The sequence below is a fragment of the Anas acuta genome, chromosome 1 (genome assembly GCF_963932015.1).
Source record: "Anas acuta chromosome 1, bAnaAcu1.1, whole genome shotgun sequence".
Classification (NCBI taxonomy): Eukaryota; Metazoa; Chordata; class Aves; order Anseriformes; family Anatidae; genus Anas; species Anas acuta.
Window position 1 is genome coordinate 6,371,612 of NC_088979.1, and position 21,301 is coordinate 6,392,912.

Below are 21,301 nucleotides of genomic sequence, written 5' to 3' on the forward strand. Positions count from 1 at the left end.
GAATCTTTATTTGCAATCCCACAACCATGCCAGCCACGCAAACCCATTACTGAAAGGAAGAGATTTACACAAATATATGCTTAATTTTATTTATTACATTTAAGAAATATTAACATCTCAGGATATCTGGTTTACCATCTAAGTCCAGTCATAAACAACAAAAAAAAAACGCTTAACCATTTTTCAAATGAGCATTCTTACATTCGTTTCCCCCTGTAACGTAAAGAAAAGTTTGTTCAGCTGTATTAAATTCTTATGTGTGACTAAAGGAAAAAAAGTCATTAAAATGTCTCAGCTACCAGGCATCCTGGTTTGTTAATTGTTTGTTGGCACTTGTGTTCACAATCAAGCACTCTGGTTCCTTTGTTAAATTTTCCCCTTCTACCCAGAACTTTTTGGTTACTTTTTATTTTTAATATCTGGATATGTAAGTTTGTTCAAATAAGTTTAAAAAGAAAAAATATAGGGTTGTGTCTTGAGAAGTTCCTGCATCGCTTCCCTTGATAACCCACCTATGAGATAACTGAAGGAAGTTACTTGCTTTCATTTTCCTGAATCTTATTCAGCAAGAGGTCTAAAACAGAGGTCTTTTTAATTCCATTTAAACTGAAAAAACTACAGAAACACTGTCTTCATTTGATGGTGTGCATAAACATTACACTCCATATATAGCAAAAATATCTTTTATTTATAATTTACATTTCCACAAGTGAAAATTGTACATTTTTACATATACAATTTCATTCCATTAAATTTTCACGCATCTACAGAACTTTCACACAATGACACCTGAAACTGTGCAGGCAGTAAGAAATACAAATACAAAAATGTATTTATTAACCAAACAGTAGCTAAGGCCCTGCCTCAGCTGAATGTTTTTATTTCATATAAAAAGTATTTGCCTTCCAGAGATAACACAGCAGCTTTTCTGTAAAAAAAAAAAAACATACCTCAGTTTATTTAAACAGACTCATCAGGTTCTGTTTTAATATCTGTAGATGCAGGTGTGCTCTCTTCTGCACAGGCAGGAGGGGTGTCATCAGGTTCTTCTTTGACTTTAGGCGAGTCACAGGACTCTTGTGTTTCTTGTTTAACAATGTTCAACATAATATTTAGAGGACTTTCTACAGGATTCTTGCTGGGAGATGGTGTGCAATCAAATGATGATGTCTGCAAAATAATGTTAATGTAGCATTAACACATCATTACAATAGCAGCCACTTTTAAATCCTTTTCCCTTTTAGTCTTTCCTAAAATGCAAACATGTTGACAGTAAAGCGCTCAAAATCCAAAATTCTACTTTGTCAAGATTCATATAAAGCAAATTCGCTGTTTAATAGCATTACTTTTTCACAATTATTTTGAAAATGTATCATTCACGTAGCAATGAAATGCTTAACACATTACCATACAATATTCCCATCTCTCCACAAATGAACTGTACTCCCAAATCATTAAAAACTTAACACACACTAAACACCCATTTCAAATTCCTAAGAGTATGCATGTTACTCAAATTCATGATGTGTTTTCAAATAATGGTTTTGCTTTAGTCATGTATGACACACAAGCTGTCATGATACATCACTATGAGAAATGTATCCTAGCAACTTCTGTATTATAAACTGGCCATGCCCAGCGCCCTTTGATTCTTTGTCTGGTCAAATGCAAGAGAAAGATGGATTTTGAAGACATCTGCTCCCTGTAAAGTCAGTGAACAAACTGAAAGCAAAATGCTTCAAAAATAAAAAGGGTTCACTTACATTTTGGTAGTCTTCATAACAAGATGGATGGTAAATCTGGAAAATAAAAGTTGTAAATTTAAATGCCTAAGAATAGAGTAGGTGCACAGGTCATGAACAGAACAGTGTCAATTATGGATCACACAATTCCTCTAGAACAACAAAGTTACAAGTAGGCAAACTATGGTGTCAAATGTAACTAGGTAAAGATCTTTAGGAAACGTTATCAGACAAAAAGCCTGTTAAGTATTGGAAATCACATAATGTGGATAGCTGCATATAGAAAGAACTGAACAAAGGCCTACACCACATATAAAAACATTTGCACAATCACAGAATGCTTGAGGTTGGAAGGGACCTCTGGGTCCATCTGGTTCAACCCCTCTGGCAGAGAGGAAGGATCACCTTCATTTTTCTTTTAGCACAGCAGTATGAAGGAAACATAGCAAGCCTGTACTAACAGTACCAGGACTTCAAGCTTTTCCAAAGATTGAGATATTTATGTACTTGGAAGTCAGGAAAACTACCATGGGAATCCCTTCAGGAGAGACAGATCAATTTCCTGTCTCACTTTCTAACTACAAATCTTCAGCTGAGGTTTTTTGTTTGTTTGTTTGTTTTTAACTATGATGGGGGGGGGGGGGCGCAGCTTGTTTTTTGTTTAAAGTATCAACAAGTATCATGTGTATTAAAATCAGATTACCTTTTCATCTACTCGTATAGCATTCTTTAGGTGCCACTCTTCCTCTTCCTCGTCCCAGTATTGTTCAAATTGCTCTTGGCAAATTTCACAGCTCTGAAAAGGTATTGAAATAACAGACATATGACATTATTAAAATAAAACACATGAACTTCAGGAAATTGACAAGTAACAGCTAAATAACGCTCTTTTAAATTAAGATATCTATAGTGGACTAAAAGATGATCTTTCCTCTACATTTTAAAAGTAACTTTAGAAAATATTAATAAAAATTGAGTACAGTTTGTAAATTTAGCAACAATCATCTGACCTTGAATGCTGTTATCATTTGAGAAAGGCAAGCTTTGCACTTTCAACTAGAAACTCTCTGCAAAACACTTTAACAATCTAATGCTGTTTTACTCAGGTAAGACAATCCAGTACAGGGATTTAGGTAAAATAATCCAGTATGGAGATTTATTTTATTTTTTTTATGGCATCATCTTCACTTTTCCCCATAACTCAACTTTTGAGTTTCAAGTTAGAGGGAGAACTCTTACACGAAGTATTAACACCTTTAATGCTTCTGTGTAAAATACGTAAGTCAACTCTGATAACAAGCACAAGTACCTTTTAAAAAATAAAGCAAAGGTCTATATGACTCACTAGCTAGTTTCTTATAGGTTTACCATATAAAACATTTGTAGTTAATTTCTTAACTATTTTGCCTACCTAAATACATATCTGTTGATTATTTTCAAGTCAGAAGATTCAGATAGTTCTTTGTCCTAACACTTAATGTCCTAATGCCTATCATCTAATGAAAAAGAATGCGTAAATGTAGCAAAAATCCAGTAAAAATCATTACTTAAATCACAAGGGATCATTTCCAACTCACTGAACTTACTCCCCCTGTGGACGCATTCAGTAAATTGACATGCTTTCCCCCATTTCGATTTCACTAAAAAGACTGCATGCCAATAGGCATGTAAGTTTTTGTACTACTGGTTATTAATGCTATCTGACACAAACACAAACGCAACACCTATGAAGTGGCTGCATACAGGTCCAACAGCAAGACTTCACTCTACCTAATTGCCCATAGGGTAATGCAGGCAAGCTGAAACTTACTTCAACTGCTCCAGCTGGTCCAGCAGGGACACTCTGAAACTCTTTCTCTTTTGCAGCTTCTTGTGTCTTGAGCACAACTTCTTCATGGGCTTTTTCAAAAAATTGGCTTTTTGCACGTTCCTCTAGATCAGCTATTTCTTCAAATTCAATCCAATCCTAAGGAAAAGTTTTCATTCATACTCAGACACTTACAAATAGCCAGAAATATTTAAAACAAATTTAAGGGAAAGAGAAATGACATCCCCAAAGTACCTTATTTAGAAGGTCTTACTTCGTTGAAACTAAAATGCTTTAACATGCAGCAGAGTGCATGTTTTCCAACAATGCTACACTGCTACACTACTCAGAAAACCTTTTCCTTCTATTTCTATTCCATTCTCGGTGCAACCAAAGCAGTACCAACAGCTTCCAGCTGCTTATTGTTCATCATATAATTGCCTTTTGTGTTCTGACAGGCATTTATAAAAACTGCTTGAAATATCAAATACAACATTGTTTACCATAGGAAAAATCCTGTGAGAATGCAATTTCAACTGCAATCCTAAAGTACATACATAAAGTATAACACTGAATCCAGCCTTTAATGTAGTAAGACATATGCTGCATTACTTACTGTTAAACTGTAGTACCACCTTCTGTGTGTAATTTTTCTGCTAACATCTTTTTCCGTGCGGTTCTGGCGATAATGCCAATCTAAATGATCGGCATAAACATCTGTCTGTGAAGTAGTAAATCTCATTCCACACGAGTAACACTGAATTCCAGTGTATAGTCGATTAATAACACTATCATAACGCCTACAAAAAGGGGAAAAAAATTTTAACATCTTTATGAAAAGAAACAGGTAGGAACTTTATCAGGAAGTTGATTTGTAGGACTGCAGAAGCAGAAGAAAAGCATGAATCTAATATAAGGTTAGGGCATGCAACATAGTTAATTATTCCTGATTTTTGTAACAGTTAATTGAAAACATCTGAATAAATAATAGGCTCATATGAACTATTCATAAGAAATATGCTACTATTAGTAGTGTCATGCCTACTAACTTCATCACCTAATAGGGCATAAAATGGTAACACTAGCATTTGACTCAGCTTTGCAAACTACCAAAAAGCAAAGTTAGTAGCAAAGTTAGTAATAACAAAGTAACACTGACTTAATTTTGTATCACAGCCTCGCTGCTTAAATGACAACATCGCCATTTGCATAAAGGGAAGTTTTCTGTCATTCATTTTCCCTCTTTTTCCTTCCTGAAGTTCTCCAAGACTAACAACAATCAGAAACTGCACATCCTTAGTCATGAAGTAACAAGCAAAACTTGCAGATCCTCTTAGTCATAAAATGGCATAACATCTTTTAAAAGCTCTCAACTGTCTTGGGTTCCACTATTTAGATACTTCCATGCCATTATTCTTACTGCAGTGTAAGCTCATGCTACTATACGCACTGTCTGAGTTCTTCAACTGTAAAGTTTGTGAGGTCTGGGACATCTTGATCACTCTGGTCATCATCCTCCTCTTCAGCAGCTGGCTGGGCTGATGTTTCATTCACTTCTAGAAAGAATAAAGGCAAGTTCATCAAAATTTCAGTACATTATCAGAAAGAAGTAAGGTGCTGATGAACCTTACTTTTGTTTTACTCAAAAATTAATAAATATTATTTTATTAATAAATATGATATGAATGAATAAATATTATTAATAAATAATAGCTGAGTCAGTCTCATATTGTAACATTAAAAAACACACAAAACAGTACGCTACTCATCATTTCAATTTAGGAAAACTGTGTTTCAGCTAAGCTTTCAGCATTAAACCTCAATATTCAGACAGAAGTATTTCAGAAATTGACAAGAATCATCGATTATAATCAAGAACGAGTTACTGAGGCAGGGTATCAAAACCACAATAGGCTGCTCTAAATCGCTTAAGCATACACATGAAGTAATACACGTTTTAGAAAGTTAGTAATTCACTTTCACATACACCAAATCCTTTCCTACAAAGCTCAGTTCAAAAAAACAAACACAAAAACAGATGCAAGAACTCAAAAGTTCTCACACTTAGCTTTACAATTCAGCTATGGATAGCCCAAGTAGTTAGAATATAATGGATCTACATACGTGCTGAAGTGGAATCAGTTTTTGACAGTTTGAGAATTCCTGTTGACAACAGTTTAGCAAACAATTCATTGACATCAAGCTGGCCAAGGTGGTTATCAGGATATGAATGTGGAAGGCCTCCTAGAGAAAAATATCGATATTCAAGGAGACTAAACGTTAACATCAAGAATTTACTTCAACTTCTATCAGCACATTTGACAACACATTTTTCCTTATGTCTTTTATTACTTTTTTTTACTTAAAAAAAAAAAATAAAATTCTTTATCTACTTTTTACTTTTTTTTTTTTTTACTGTTTATTTCAAACTATTTATCCACTGTTTGCTTCATATCTATTTTTGGACTTACTTCTTCCCTTTCAACAACTTCCTTTGTAATGCAAGTTTTCTGAAGTGCTCTCTATGCTCACAGCCTTGTAAAGAGACTTCTACTGGATACTGCTTGTTGAAACACAGTATTTTCTCATTTTATCCTTGAATATTTCACCAGGACCAATGTACTTCAATTATTTATGACTTGTTTCAAGATTTTTACTAACCAATTCATACACTTGGAAAGTTTATACAACCTGACAATTTATACAACCTGACAAATGCAAGCCAGACCTACAAACTGGTACCTTTCTGCCATCAGAAAAGCAGACCAAAACTTTGTTTTGCTTTGTTTTAGCACAACTACATACTAAAGCCATATGGTTAATGAAAAACTAATGAAAGCCTTCACGGTTTGAGGGAAGCCCCTAACGAGATTAAAGTACTCCAGAAACAACATCTACTGCCACCTCACTAGGATTTCCCTTAGTCCACACAGACCCAGTACACCACCACAAACCAGAAAGCTATTTTTTTTGTGTCCACTAGCAAACAGAACAGTCCGAAAGAAACAAAAGGAAGTTAACTGTTTGGTACCTGCAGGGTTCTGAACAAAGCTTCCAGGATTTGGCAAATACTGCTGACCTTGGCCATACGGTCCTAGCTGAGCAGACATGAGCGAAACCTGTAAAAGTAAACATTTAAGCACTCTTTGAATTGTATTTTTTTTTCCAAAATAAGGGTAATTTCTACAAATTTCTCAATACTGTTATAAATATTAAAATCCTTCCATTAGTGAACTATGTCAATTCAGTATTGAAGGGTCCACAAATGGCTAAGTAACCTTTCCATTGTTTTCATTTCCCGTCAGAAAAAAAAAAATCAAAAAGCATATTTACTTTGCCTAACATTTAAACGAAAAGAAGAAAAAAAAAAAAACAAAAAACTTTTCTTCTTTCTGCTTATCCAGCCTTTAAACACGTTTTTCCAAGCACAATAATTCAAGTTGATCCTTTTCACAAAAACAGAGCTCATCAGAAAAGTTAAACTGATAAACAACCATCAATAAAGGTCACTATTATTTTTTTCTATAACTGAAATAGTATTTACTGTATGAAATGCATTCTGAAGGTTGCAGCAACCCAGCTGCAGCAAACTACATGCACAAAAATAATTTTAGAGATTGTATTTTTTTTCCTGAAATTGCTTTCTGGATTTACTAGAAAAGGTTTACATTGATTAAAATTTGATCCTGTTTGAGGTTAGACGGACATTTTACCTGCTGTTGTTAACTCTCTGTGTTCAGTTATACCCCAAATGAAAAACACCCTCTAAAATCTGCGGTCTACTGGAAGAAATGTTATCATTTTGATTGATGTACGGTTATATTCTCCTTTTGAAGAAAGCATTTCTAACTGGCAGTAGGAAAGACAACTAAACTCAAAGCATGCTGATGCCAAGATTGTTTTTCAAAAACTGTATTTAACAATGTCTGCATCTTTCTCAGTTCCCCCAAATTATGGGTGTCTGTTACTACTGGCTTGTCACCTGCACTATAATCTCCAAAAAGACAGTAAGATTATTTCTGGTCCATCCTAATTCTACACCTCTTTAGAAAAATTAATTATTTATATTCACTTGTATCATCAGTCATGATTTATAGCGCTCGCCCTGTTCAAGTTTAATGAAAATGCCAGACTTCCAATTACCTAGATTTGTTTTCAAACTAAAAATGCTAATTTCATTCATATTCTCACCTACAAAATGATTAGATCTGTTAATTTAAAAAAAAATAAAATCTTAGAATAACAGTGCATGCCCTTCTTGACTCATCCAGATACTACATAAGGATGACATTTTAAGTCTGAAACTGTCTCCCAGTGTGCCAGCTCTTCAAAAAAAATATGTTTTTTAGAGAAAGAAAAGCTGCTAATTATCTACACATAAATACTTCTGCAAGCAAACTATTTACAACAATAATTCTTACCTGATTACTTCCCACTGCCATACTATTGAAGCCTCCATACTGAGGACCCTGAAGGTTTTTTTCGTCAAAATAATGTCCAGATGCTCTCAATGAGAAATTCTGTGCTCCTGGGCCAGCTGGCCCATTGAAATTTGGTCCTGGCGAACCATCAAATATGTCAGGCCTCTGGAACTGCATCCCATGAGATGGTCCATTGTAGCCCTGGCTGGGATGATCACTGAACGGACCACCTTGTCCATATGGCGACATTTCTAATCTTGAGGCAGGATGGTTAGCTACATTTTCGAACCGTGCACCTTGAAGGCCAAGGGGCAGGTCAAACCTTGAGGCTGGCTGGTGAGGACCATCAAATCTTTGAGGTATGGCTGTATCGAATCGTGCCTGTCCCTGCTGGCCAGGTGCCCTTTCAAATCTTGGGCCAGGCTGTCCATGAATTCCGTCAAATCTTTGCAAAAGAGATAGCTGTCCAGGCTGACCATCAAATCCAGCGTGACAGCCATCGAATCTTGGACCCGTCCGTCCCAGAGGACCATCAAATCTAAGTCCACCAGCTCCCTGGTGTACTGGTCCGTCAATCAACCTAGGACCTACACCTGGAGGTCCATGTGGCCCCTCAAACCTGAGCCCACCCCCTGATGGTCCATGTGGCCCCATAGGCTGCCCATGTGGCCCCTCAAATCTGAGGCCACCTCCAGGTTGACCATGGGGCCCCAAGGGCTGTAAATGTGGCCCCTCAAACCTGAGACCACCCCCTGGTTGACCATGAGGCCCCAAGGGCTGACCATGGGGTCCCTCAAACCTGAGACCACCCCCTGGTTGACCTCGAGGCCCCAGAGGTTGACCATGGGGTCCCTCAAACCTGAGACCACCTGAAGGCTGACCACGGGGTCCATCAAACCTGAGACCAACTCCAGGTCCTTCAAATCTAGGACCACCTACAGGCTGGCCTGCAGGACCCTCAAAGCGCAAAGGCCCAAGAGGTCCCTCAAACCTCAGTGGACCTCCTCCTCCAACCTGTCCTGGGGGTCCTTCAAATCTGAGAGCCCCTGCCAGCTGCCCTGGTGGCCCCTCAAATCTCAGGGCTCCTGCTCCCCCTGCCCCCGCCAGCGGTCCATCGAACTGTGATGCACCTGCTCCGACCAACGGCCCCTCAAATCTCAGAGCAGCCTGTCCAGGTGGCCCATCAATTCGAGAAGCTGAACCAGCAGCAGGACCATCACCAAAAGGACTTCCCGGTCCATCTACCCCAACCCTTGCAGGAGGTTGTCTAGGTGAGCCATCGAATAGAGGTCTGTCTTCCATTAGTGCACTTATTCTCTGCTTGGCTTCAATGCCTCCAAATCTTGCTACTGGACTTTCTGGAAATGGTGCTTTCTCCAGATCTTCATATCTAGCTCTTTTGAAACGCTCACTGAATGGCGATCTTGGTTCCTCTCGAACACCTGAAAAAAAAAAGCAACATATAACCACCCACCAAAACGTTGAGATTATTTAACATCTGCAAAATAAGGCAAAAAAACATACCAGCTTGCCCGAGAAGCTGTCTTTCTTCACGATTATCAAATCTGCAGATTGCATCACCATCTATTTTCTGGAACTCCGGTGTGCCTTTTCCCTGTTGTCTGAGACCATCTCTAAATTCCTCTGATTCTCCCCAGCTGTCATAAGGATCGAATGTTTTAGAACCTCTTGCTCCTTTAGTAGCATTTTGTTCCTCAAGTCTTCGTCGACTCTCAAGCGGTGAAAGGTTATCAGGAAAAGGTCTGTTAGTGCCACTTACAGGAGAATGCCTCCTAGATCTTTCTCCAAATGGCTCTTTTCTGTCAAACTGTACTCCACGCTTTGCTTTTGCTTGCTCACATTCTATTCCAGAAAGCAACGCATCAGGTAAATGATAATCCAAAATATCATCGGGATCCAACAGATCAAGCCTTGATAATGAATGCTGAACTTGGGTTCTTTTTAATTTAGCTTTGTGTTCGTAGTATGTTAATTCTGCATCAGATAGAAGAGGTTTCTTTTTCAAAACACATTTCTCCTCTGTAGGGCTATCCCACACATTACATCTGTGCTTCCCTTCCTGGTACTGGAACAGCTGTCGAATCTGATGAGCTACCATGAGGAATTCATCTTGAGTTATTTCACCAGATGCTAAGCGATCATTGGCCTGTAACATAAAGTTGAAGTTTAGATTTCTAAAAAGAAAAGCAGAGCTACATCCAGGACTCTTCTACGAAGACAAGCTAATTAGCATTACCTTTTTAAGTAATTCTCTCTTGCTTGCAGATGTCAATTCTTTGGGAATTTGTAAATTGGCATCCACACTTAACCTGTGCTGCTGCTTTGGTGCTCGGGGTGATAAAATTCCTTTAGCAGCAGTCCAGTTTTCCCGGTGTCTTTGGTGAGGAGCTTTACCAAGTGCTTGGTGCTCTTCACTCTGCTGCGAGCTGAAAACAGGAACATATTTAAAATATAAATTATTTCTTTATTCAGGACATGCCTGTTACATCCCTATTAGAAATGATCATGGCAAAACATCACAATCATCTTAGTAGGCATAATTTCTCTAACTACAAATAAGATAAGAAACTTCATCGACAATTTTTGACAACCTGAACATTTCCTCTTAAAATCTGACTACACTGAAGGCAGCAGTAAGTAGAATTTCCACTGACTTCAGACATAACCTGTTTAAAAGATGGTAACTTACTTTTTGTTTTCTTCCCAACCAGATTTCCACCTCTTGCCTGCTTTGGATCCCTGCCAGTTTTCTGCATTCTCCTTTGGATCGGGAGAAGCTTTTGTAGAATGCTGACTTGCTGTTTCTTGAGGCCTGTCTTCTTGGGCTTTTTTCACTCTCCGTGGATCTCGCACCTCTTGTTTCACGTTCCGCTTATTAGAATTTCTTTCATCTCTTGCTGCCTGTGTGGGTTCTTCAACATGAGACTGCTTAGGACCTATCTGACGTATCTTTCCAATTTTAGGAGTTGACGAAGTGGGAGATAAGCTTCTGAGTCTTCTTTTGGGTGATCTCCTCTCTCTTCTTTTTGGAGAATGTGTAGATGGTGACCGTGACTTAGGAGAGCGTGACCGTGACCGTTTTCTGTTACTTGATCTCCCTTGTTTTCCACCCTGTTTTTCTGATTCTTCTGTAGGTGTGTCTTGTTTCTGAACAACACCATTAACTACTTTATTTCTGCTGCCTACTGGTCTATGTTCACATGTCTTATGTTCCTCTTTTTCTTTTTTCTCTACATTTCTCCTCTTCTCTTTCACCTCATCCTCCTTGCCCTCTGGCTTTTCCTGAAGATGTCTTTTCAGTCTTGGATCCCGTTTACTGATTTCAGATACTTTTGTGCTTTCACTTTCCTGGTTTTTAGTATCTTTAGTACTGGGTAACTTGTTTTTCAAAGGAGATGGTGATTTAGATTTTGCTTCTGACTGATCAAGCTCTTTCTTCTGTATTTTTTCACCTGCTTTCAATTTCTCTTGCTTTGTGGAGTTTTGTTTTTCAGCCTGTGATGTTTTGCTTGCCTTGGTATCGGACTGACTGGTTGTGTTTGGTGGAAATTCTTTCCTATGAGATTGATCTTTAGCATGAGAAGAATGTTGAGCCATCCTATTAAGTCGAGGATCCCTATTTACTATTTTGATATCATGAAGTGGAGGACTTGGGGATGGTTTGATTTTTTCGGATTGCACAGAAGTCTGATGAGGTGGTTTAACTGTCATATGAGGTGTCTGAGACACGTGTGGCTTGGAAGGTGCTGGAACTGAAGCTATAGTAGATGATCCTTGTTGAACGCTAAGAGAAACAGCCTGAAACAGGGGGGAAAAAACAGCATTAACCTGCATGATACAACTCCTACCCAGAGATACTCATATTCAGACTTGAAAACAAAACTATAAATAGAAAACACTTGTAAGGTAGTTATGTAAGATTCAGCCATTTAACTGAAAATGACCAATTAATTGCTAATCACAGGCATTAAAAGAATGCAGTACCTTCAGAGAAGATCAAGTTACAATGCAAAATCAATGCAATGTCAATGCAGCAAAATACATAACCTAAGCACATGTTCTCATTACAGCATTAGTTTTTCTATATATTCAACATATTCATGACAACTAAACTGACAGATCTGATTTTTTTTTTCCTAAACTTCTAAGATGTTTATTTTCTATCATTAACACTCATAACAAGTGGACTTTCTATTATGAATGTAAAAAAACACAACTTCACCACCACCTTCAGATGTTGGCATTAAACAAAACTGAGCCAGTGAGGAAACTGCCTTTGTATTGCTAACGAACAGAATTCCTTGTTCTATAAAGAAATGCTATTCCTTTTAAAGCAAATATATTTGAAAAAGTCTGTCTTGTGGTGAATCACAGGAAGAGGTGCAAAACTAGGATCACAAACACACATTATTTTGGAGAGAAGTTATTAACAGAACACAAAAGCTTCTTTTAAACCTGTTTTGAGTGCAATTCTTACAATTTGTAGGTAACAAATACTGGTCTAGAACACCAGAACAAGTTGCATTGCTCTAGTCCTACAAGAGCTACACTTTTCTAACGTAATTTACTGCAGTTACCTGTATAGCTAAGGTGCTATCCAAGTGAGACCCAAGTATGGACATTTCATCAACTACCCTACTCACCAACTGTGCTTTAGTCTGTTCCAGCTCCAGCTCTAATTTTTTTTGCTGAAGTTCTAACAACTGTTTTTGCTTTGCAAGCAATTGCTGCCTTATCAGTTGCTCTTGTGTCAAATTCTTCTGTATTTCAGGAACAGCTGGAGGAGTAGAGGCACCAGAAGTGACAGCAGAGGTAGGTGCAGTAGATTCTTCTGGCTAAAAACAAACATAAGAAAAAAGTTACACATAAAATCTTAATGGAATCAGCTAACTATCTCCTCTGTTATTGTGACCCAACACTGGGACTTTGTGTATTGCTTTTCTAATGCAAAATATAAAACATTTTAAGAACTTTTGCTCCGTGAGAAATTCCCCGGTGTGACAAGTTTAAATATGCTATTTAGTATATCAATGTTCAGAAATCTAGGATTCAGTTTTGAAATACAAAAAAACAAACCCATCAAATATTCTTAGTTAAGAAATTGCTCTTACCTGTCTACAAAGATCAGATGCTTCATTCTTAATATACTAAATTGTCAAAAAAACAGCATACAAACAATGAAAACTACATATATTACCATCTGCTCATACAGTAGGAATAAAAACTTACCGATTTATTTAAAAACTTAGGATTCACATGGATGCTAGAAGTATTCACATTTGGGGGCAGAGGTTTAATTGGCCAAGCAGGATCTAATGAGTTGACTCTGACATCAAGGGCATATAGTTTCTTCAAAGGAAAAATATCATCCCATGTGGAGCGTAATTTAAATAAACTTTTCCTAGTATTTTCATCCACCTAAAACAATAAAACAATTCTATGGCTTGTTAAGTTAATATAAAACAACTTCTAAAACTTTTCTGTAGAACTTAAGGCTTCATTTGTTTAATATTCTTATCAGTTTTATCATTTTAACACCATGAACTGGCTATACAGAACTTATAAGCAAAGCAGATTTTTACATCTACACCAACAGAATCGGTAACAAACTCAGATGTGGAATTGTCATTTCAAGGCCATTTGAAAGTTTTATTGCGTATTACCATTTCTCTGAGAATTTTCTTTCAACTTTTCCATTACCAAAATTCTCACTTTACTTGGCCAATTTCTGTGAAAAAGAAAATACAGTAACAAAAATATCGAAAGGCAGCAGCCTCTGAGATGATACATTATTCAAGTGTTTGTGCTGAATGGCATAGATCAATGGCAAACAAGTCAGAGAACAACGAATTTTCTGAACAGAAAAGGTGTTTTGTTCAGCTGTTTAATCGCTGAAGGTTTTTGCTTTTTTCCCTAACAAATCCAACAAAATGTATATTAGCTAAAATGAACTCAACTACATTTCAGGTCTGATTTTGCAGTAGAACTATCTGAGCCACAAATCAAGCATATTTGCAGTACTGCCTCCCATTTTTTCTCTCTTCACAATTACATTGAATCATCTCCTGGCAGGTAAGTCAGAAATTTACATCAAAGCAAAATTCTGTTCATCTCATAACTCAAGTAGTTAATTTAAATAAATTTAAAACACTGGAAGACAAAAGCTGTCCTACTGTGAATATTCTAATTCAATCATGAAGTATTGACCCGGGAGACCCTTTGTTGCTGCAGTTGTGTGTTAACATTTTACAGCAAGACATACTGTCCAGAAGTTCAGAAAGTTCAGAGGTTCTTTGAAGAGGGAGGGTGTATCAACAAAAATAATTCATACGTAGCTACAGGGAGTGGGAGGATGCATCTATACAATTTTCAATGAGTGGGTACGAAGTAGACCACGACAGGTGCTGTAGTGACTGAGCAAGTTTCTGATTTCATTACGTGTTTAAAGATACCTTAGTGACCATTTACTGATAAAACAAATGCTTTTAACAATGTCAGTAACTAGAATTCCACCTTGTAATACCATCAATTAAGTTATCTGAAGTGACTGCCACTCTACACAATTAATACAAATTCAATGGCTCTAGTTTGCTTAGTAGACAGTTACGCTACCAAACTCAGAAAATCAGTTATTATCCAGAGCTTCAGCTGCAAGAAATTTAAATGCAACTCAGTGAAGAACACAACCTAATACTGGAAAAACAAGTGAATGTCTATCTAGCTACACTACACACAGGAGTTTAAATTTTCTGTGGTCATTATTAAAATCTATTCCTTATTTAGCCATGCATTATACATGTGAAAACCGTATAGAAAACATACTAGGATCACAGATACTCCCTGGTATGTAAAAATAAATATGCAAAGCTCCACTCATCTCATTCATATGAGACACTGCATTCTTAGAGCATACAGCATACCACAGAAGTTAACCCTTCATTTCAGATCCAACATAAAGCCTTTTAAGTCCAATCTTTCAAAAAATGGACTTGGATTTGCCTTCCTCACTGAAGAATAAGCAATTACTTTTCTGTGGTTAAAAACTGAGAAAAAAAAATGTGGCAGTTTGAATTAAATTAGAATGTATTTGTAATGTAACAGCAATACACTCTTAGGGCCTTCTCCCCCACATATATATATTTAATATTTAAATCACAGACCACCAAAAGAGTAGCAGGTGTTAGTGATATTCTCCATAGTTCACACACTCATTTTGTACATCAAAAATTATGTACATCAGACAAATCTAACTACAGGAGCGGGAAGAGAGCTCTGAGAAATCTCTGTGAAACTGATTCTCAGTATACTCCTGACATAAAGGCTATTTACTATCTTAAAAAAAAAATCAATTCATAATTAATTGCTCTGTACATTACAAAAACTCCATCCAGGTAACAGTAACCAAAACAAATTAGAAAAATCTTGCCTGGATAGAAAAATTACAGAAGTATAGGAACCAAATTAAGTAAGACTTTATATTTTTGGCTAACTTAACTTACAACAGAAATACCCATCCACATTATAGATACATACTGAGATTAATAAAAACCGATTAATTCTTATGGTTTACCACCCAAGAAAACCCAAAACTGAAAGCAGGTATTTATTTTACCAGGAACAATATTGCTTAGAATACAGAACTTTTCTGAAAGCATATATACCTTTTCAAATACACAAATAAATGTTGCAACTAGGTTTTTAGTAAATGCAGTAAGATACTCTCTTCCCACATTCTTGACAATGGAATCCATAAGGTACATAACAGGGAGCTTCTCTGATGCAGGAGCCTGGAGTAATAAGAAGAAACTGAGAAGTTTAGTACAACAAAACATATTTTAAGCTATTTAAATAAAGGGATTACCAATCCCAGAAATACAGACCTCTCATTTTGGTTGCCACTATAAACACCAAGGGATTTGCTTGGGATTTTTTTTTTTTATATACAAAAACTTAATTTGGAAAATCAATACTCAGTTCAAAGTACAATGCAGTGGGTCTATCACAGGAAAAAAAAAAAAGGAACACCTTAGGTTATTCTGTTTGTCTCAAAGCTTTGGGGAAAAAAAAAAAAAAAAAAGGAAAAAAGAAAAAAATAAGCCCAAAAGACAGTATTACTGCTAGTGTACTGAGTGTAACCTCTCAAAACCCACTTGAGAAAGTAATTTTAAGTTAGCAGGAAAACATTGTTAGAACTTCAAGGAACTTCTAAAAATTGTTTATAATTCGGACCTCCTGAATGCTTGCTTTTTGGGATTTCACAGAACACAAGTCAGACTTCCGGCAAACAGCCCAAATTAGTGAACTTCTGCAGCCGTAGATTATATGTTGAGTATCACAGTCTTTTTATATACTACACGTAGAATAGGTCGCAACTATTGCATTGTAATCCAAACGAACAGAGCAACGAGTCCCATTCTTTCTTGACACTTGTTGATAGCAACAGTCAGGTTTTCAGTTAGATGTGCAGTAAGAACAAAGTTCTAAATCCAGACAGAACTCAATCATCAAGTCGACCCGGTAAAGACACAGAGAAGCTCAGGAACTGCAACCATGATTTTCACAGACGGGAGTCTTCATATTCTGGACACATCTTTGCTACAAGAGGCAGCTTGGTTTGGTTTTTTGTTTGTTTGTTTTTAAATCCACATTCAAAACTTGTAGCAAGTTTGTGTGTTAGAAGTGTGGTGACACTGGACTGCTACAGCAACTTCTAATGTACACCAAGCACTACTGGCCCAAATCAAGGTGTTTTTAATGCCCACCATGGGCTTTCACAAGCAGAAGGCGCAGCAAAGTTCCAGAAAGCACCAGCAAGTACACAGACTTGTTGAAGAGGACAACGTGAAAGACAACACCACAAGCTGCGTGTTGACCGCGATCCCCTTAGAGGAGCATCCACTCCAACTTTTAAGTCCCATTCACCATCCAGTAAACTCAGGATGAAACCAGAATAACTTCACCACTCATTTTAAACAGGACAGGCTACCCTGTTAGTGCCTTACTTCACAGCCCCATTGTCCAGACAAGTGTGTGAAGTGCTCTTGCTTTACAATTCTTCCTTCCCCATTAAGGTGGTTCACAGAAGGGCAACAGTACTTTTATAGGGGTAAATCACATTGTTTCCTCACCCCTACATGTGTATTAATTTACCATGGCCTGAAACTTACATTGGAAAGGTTGGTTTCTTGTTAACTGGGGGGGGATCACTGCCTCTGAGCATACTGAAAAACGTAATAGGCAGGTGGCATTTTTTGGATGTGGAAAGAAAAGTGCAGTTAAGCTACCTACAATTAATTGTGGTACATAAAAATATTTTACACCACTTGTATTACCACAGAGCTGAGCATACTGACTTAATACTGAGCTGTAAACAAGCTACTATGCAAGTGGTTAGAATAAGGGCACCTCTCTAGCCTCAACGCTCCAACCCTGGCTGTAAAACTATTAATATTAAAATGGCTGTGAAATACTGGTTTCTTCTTTAATGCAGCCTACACAATGGCACATTAAAAACACTAAGTTCTGAATGCCTTCCTTTATTAAAAAAAAAAAAAAGCGCAGAGTTTCTGACTTTCAAAGTCAGCTTTTAGGGAAACAAAGAACTGTCTCAGCAGCACCAATGCCCAAGAGCTACTGGCATAGCACACTATATTCTTCCATTTCACCAGCGCATGGAAGTAGCTCACTACCCTCCACTAAGTTTAGAGTTTGAGACGCTGGGGCATTCACTTAGTAGCAAAGGCATTCACTTAGTAGCAAAGGCACGGTAGCAAGTTTAACTGTCACCTTCATTACCCATCAGACTGTTTAAAAACAAACATACAGGGAAACACTGAATCTAGTGAGGACGCCTACTTCAAAATATGACACAGAATCACAAGTTCAGCAGGGTCTCCTGCTTCAAAGATATGCTACTCAGGTGTTACATTTTAAGAACCAGGACTTAAATATTTAAGCCTTCACTTCTGGAAATGTTTATTATGTCAAGCTATCTAGCACACATTCCAATAACCACACAACAGAGTCCCAGATTTGAATGTATTTTGTTTTTAGGCGATCTACACAGCATCCCCTAGCAAGAAAGAGACCCACATGACGCTAACCAAAAGGCAGGGAGGCTCCACATAACCACCAGAACACAGAAGAATGCTAACTCTGTGTTTCTCAGCTTGATATTAAAAACTTCATCACATAATTCCCACTGTTCTTTCAAAAAATGTATGAAAGCTATTGTTGGAAATGTGTGGCTTTTTTTTTATTATTATTATTAGTTTCCTCAAAGGTTTCAACCTTTAAAAAAATCATATCTGGTAATTGAACCCCAAGTCACAAACTTGTGAAAAAATTTGTTTAAAAAATAACCTTGTATACAGAATGGGTCTTGGAAACAAATTCTGCACTATACAATGGTAAATAAAAAGACAAATACATATTTCACACTTTTTATTTACAGATTTTATAATACCAGTCACACATTTCAGAACCATTTATTAAATTGTAAAGCAGACCACTCAAGTTTTACACTAAACAAACTGTCTCCAGGCAACACTTTTTAAAAGTGGCTTAGTAAAGGAGATCACTTTCCCAAAAACAACTAAGAACTTGCCTTGAATAAACCACAGTCACAAACAGTAACTAGGCAAAACTATCCATTGATACAGGATTTAAGACATCTTTAAAAACACACTTCAGGGCAGGCTCTAAATCACCCAGAAATGAAGAAATTTGACAGCATTGATATTATCACAAGTTACGTTATATACATCCACTGCCCTTTAGGAGATATAATGGTGAGATCTATTAGATTGAGGTCACCTCCCCAAGGAATGGCAAAACTTGGCCACTGGCAGCATTTAAAACTAGACTGGAAGAGGTCTGTGGAACACTAAAGAGCCATCCTGCATTGATAGAAAGATAGATTAAATAACGTAAGAGATCCTTCCCTCCCCGTCATTAGATAGTACAATTCTCACCATTATAAACCATGATTTAAAGCCAAAAGGAAAAAAAGCCTACGAACACCTGGTATCAGAGGGAGCAAGGGACACAACGGGGGAGGGGTGACTGGCAGGAATCGGGGCGGACTGAAAGAAGAACGCTTTTCTTATAAAAAGGTCCTGGTAAAAAGGTGCGGCAAACCCCCATCCATGTGCTGTGGCTGACTGATGTCAGCAACTGCCTGGGCTGGGCTCAGAGGGAGCCTCCTCTTTCCCTTCTTTTTATATCATGTGCCTTTCAGACGCCATGTTAGGATCCTACAGGCTGCTGCAGTTTCTACAGTCAGGGAGAATTACTTCTTCCCCATCCTCAACCGATAAACTTCTCTAGCCACGATGAATTAGATCCACACACAATACTAGCTTTTACTCTGGGCACAGATCACCTGAAATCCAAACAGGTCATCCCAAGCCCACATAATTTTCTCTAAGTTTCTCTAAGCAGGCAGAGCAAAACAACCCCCATCACCACCACGCACACACTTCTCTACCAGGAGCAGATGATCACCTTTCACCCACAAACTTTTCTGACAGATAAGTGTCGTGCCTCCCCCCACACCCCCCAGTTAATATCCCATAGGGACCACACTGGGAAAATAACCTTATCTTCTGAACTATAATATACTTAAATGTATTTTATACTTAAAATGATGCTTAAAGCGATACTTAATGGTTAAATTTAGTCCTTCTAAAGCGGACAACTCCCGTGCTACAAACTCCATCTTATTTCCGTTCCTTCGAACTACTCAGAAAATAAAAAGAAACAACTCCACAATATCTCCCGCCCAGGCCCTCCCTACTAATCGCGGTACTCATCTAAGGGTAGAAAATCGCTTAAATGCAAGGCCTGGGGACTATACCACCAGCTTCCAGACACTCAACGCTGGCTCCGGGGAAGGGGGAAACCCATGGAGGAGGGCGAGGTGCTGCTGCCCAGTCACTGCCGGGCCGCCATGTTGTGCTGCCTGCTATTTATTTCCACGGGGTTCCTCCGCTCGCCAGCCACGCTTTGCCCTCTTTATTTTTCTTTTTTTTTTTTTCCCTCCCCCCCCCCCCCCCAGCGGCTTTTAGTGGGGGCAAGTCCCAAACCCTCCCCCCCCTGCTACCGACACCCCTCCTCTGTGGCTGGGTGCTGGGGGGGCCCTTCCCCTCCCTCGAGTCCCCTGCTCCCTATGGTTTTTCTTTGGGGTGGATGGGGTTTGGGGGGAAGCAGCAGCCTTGTTACTGAAGCCCCGCGGTGCTTAGGACGAGCTCCCGTGCTCCCTGACCCCGCCTGAGCCCCGCTCCCCTCGCAGCGACCCCAAGTCCTGATCTTCTCCCCAGTAATAAATAATAATAAAAAAACTCCAGGCTTCCTGTTTTCCGGGAAAGCCATGCCCTCGCTGCTCACCCCTACCTAGCCCACCCCTCTCCCTGTTTGCCTGCGAGCCCTCAGCCCAACCGCCCCCACCCTTCCTCGGCCCCTCCTCCTCCCCCTCTCCTGCCCTAATTCCCCTCCTCCAGGCCCTCATCTCCCCCCTTTCCTCCTCCTCCGGGTCAGCTTCACCCCTCCACCCCTCCTCGGGCCATCTCCCCCACACCCTTCTCCTCCTTTCCCCCCCCCCACCCCCTCCCCGGAGGCCGCCCCTATCCCTCAGCCCCCGGGGCCGGTTTATCCCCCCAGCAGTATAGGTAGGAGTAGGAGTCGGTGGAATATAAAAACCTTGGCGATTTGCGCCTCGATCAGGGAGACGATGTCCTTGGCGAAGGGCACGTTCTCCTCAGCCAGGATGGTCAGCATGTTGATGTGCGGCTTGCTGTTGAACGTCAGGTCCTCCAGCGACGACTGGTAATCGCGACACGCGTCCTCCCGGGCCTCGCTGCTACCAGCGCTGCCCTCCGGCGGGGCCGACATGTTCCTCCGACCGGGGCGCCCCGACCCCCACCGACCGACAGACAGCCCCCTCCCCGCGAGATCTCCCCCCTTTCTTTTTTTTTTTTTTTTTCTCTCTCTCTTTTTTTTTTTTTTTTTTTTATGCTGCCGCCGCCTCCGCCGCCGAGCGATGCCGCCCCCCCCGCCGCTGCCGCTGGGCTTCCTCTACCGCATCCTTCGGGCCGCGGCTCCCTCCCGCCGCCGCCGCCGCCGGCGCTGCTTGAGGTGCTGGTGCCGGTGCCGCGGGTGCCGCCGCGCCTCCGCTCGGCCGGCCGCCGGCTCCGTTCCCGGGCGCTCACAAAATGGCGGCGGCTACGGCCCGCGGCCCTCTTCCTCCAACCGTTGCGTCATGTGAAATTGCGCTGAGCGGAAAGGGGCCGGCGGCTTGGAAAGCCCCTTTT

The 21,301-nt window shown here is 39.4% G+C and overlaps 1 protein-coding gene across 2 annotated transcripts; it reads right to left on the reverse strand.

Moving 5' to 3' along the window:
* Window positions 1-75: 75 nt before the first annotated feature.
* On the reverse strand, window positions 76-21,254 carry PCF11 (PCF11 cleavage and polyadenylation factor subunit). Of its 2 annotated transcripts, none has more exons than XM_068658522.1 (16): window positions 20,691-21,254; window positions 15,653-15,778; window positions 13,221-13,409; window positions 12,635-12,826; window positions 10,681-11,789; window positions 10,228-10,417; window positions 9,495-10,137; window positions 7,971-9,412; window positions 6,581-6,668; window positions 5,674-5,793; window positions 5,000-5,102; window positions 4,166-4,349; window positions 3,553-3,708; window positions 2,446-2,538; window positions 1,764-1,799; window positions 76-1,170 (listed from the first exon to the last, which is right to left on the reverse strand). In XM_068658522.1, the coding sequence occupies exons 1-16, from the start codon at window positions 20,880-20,882 to the stop codon at window positions 961-963; spliced, it is 5,073 nt and encodes a 1,690-aa protein (XP_068514623.1). In that variant the 5' UTR covers window positions 20,883-21,254; the 3' UTR covers window positions 76-960. The 2 variants fall into 2 exon arrangements, with proteins under 2 accessions (XP_068514623.1, XP_068514540.1); XM_068658439.1 differs by having other exon boundaries at window positions 5,000-5,105; window positions 20,691-21,253.
* Between the last annotated feature and the right edge of the window lie 47 nt (window positions 21,255-21,301).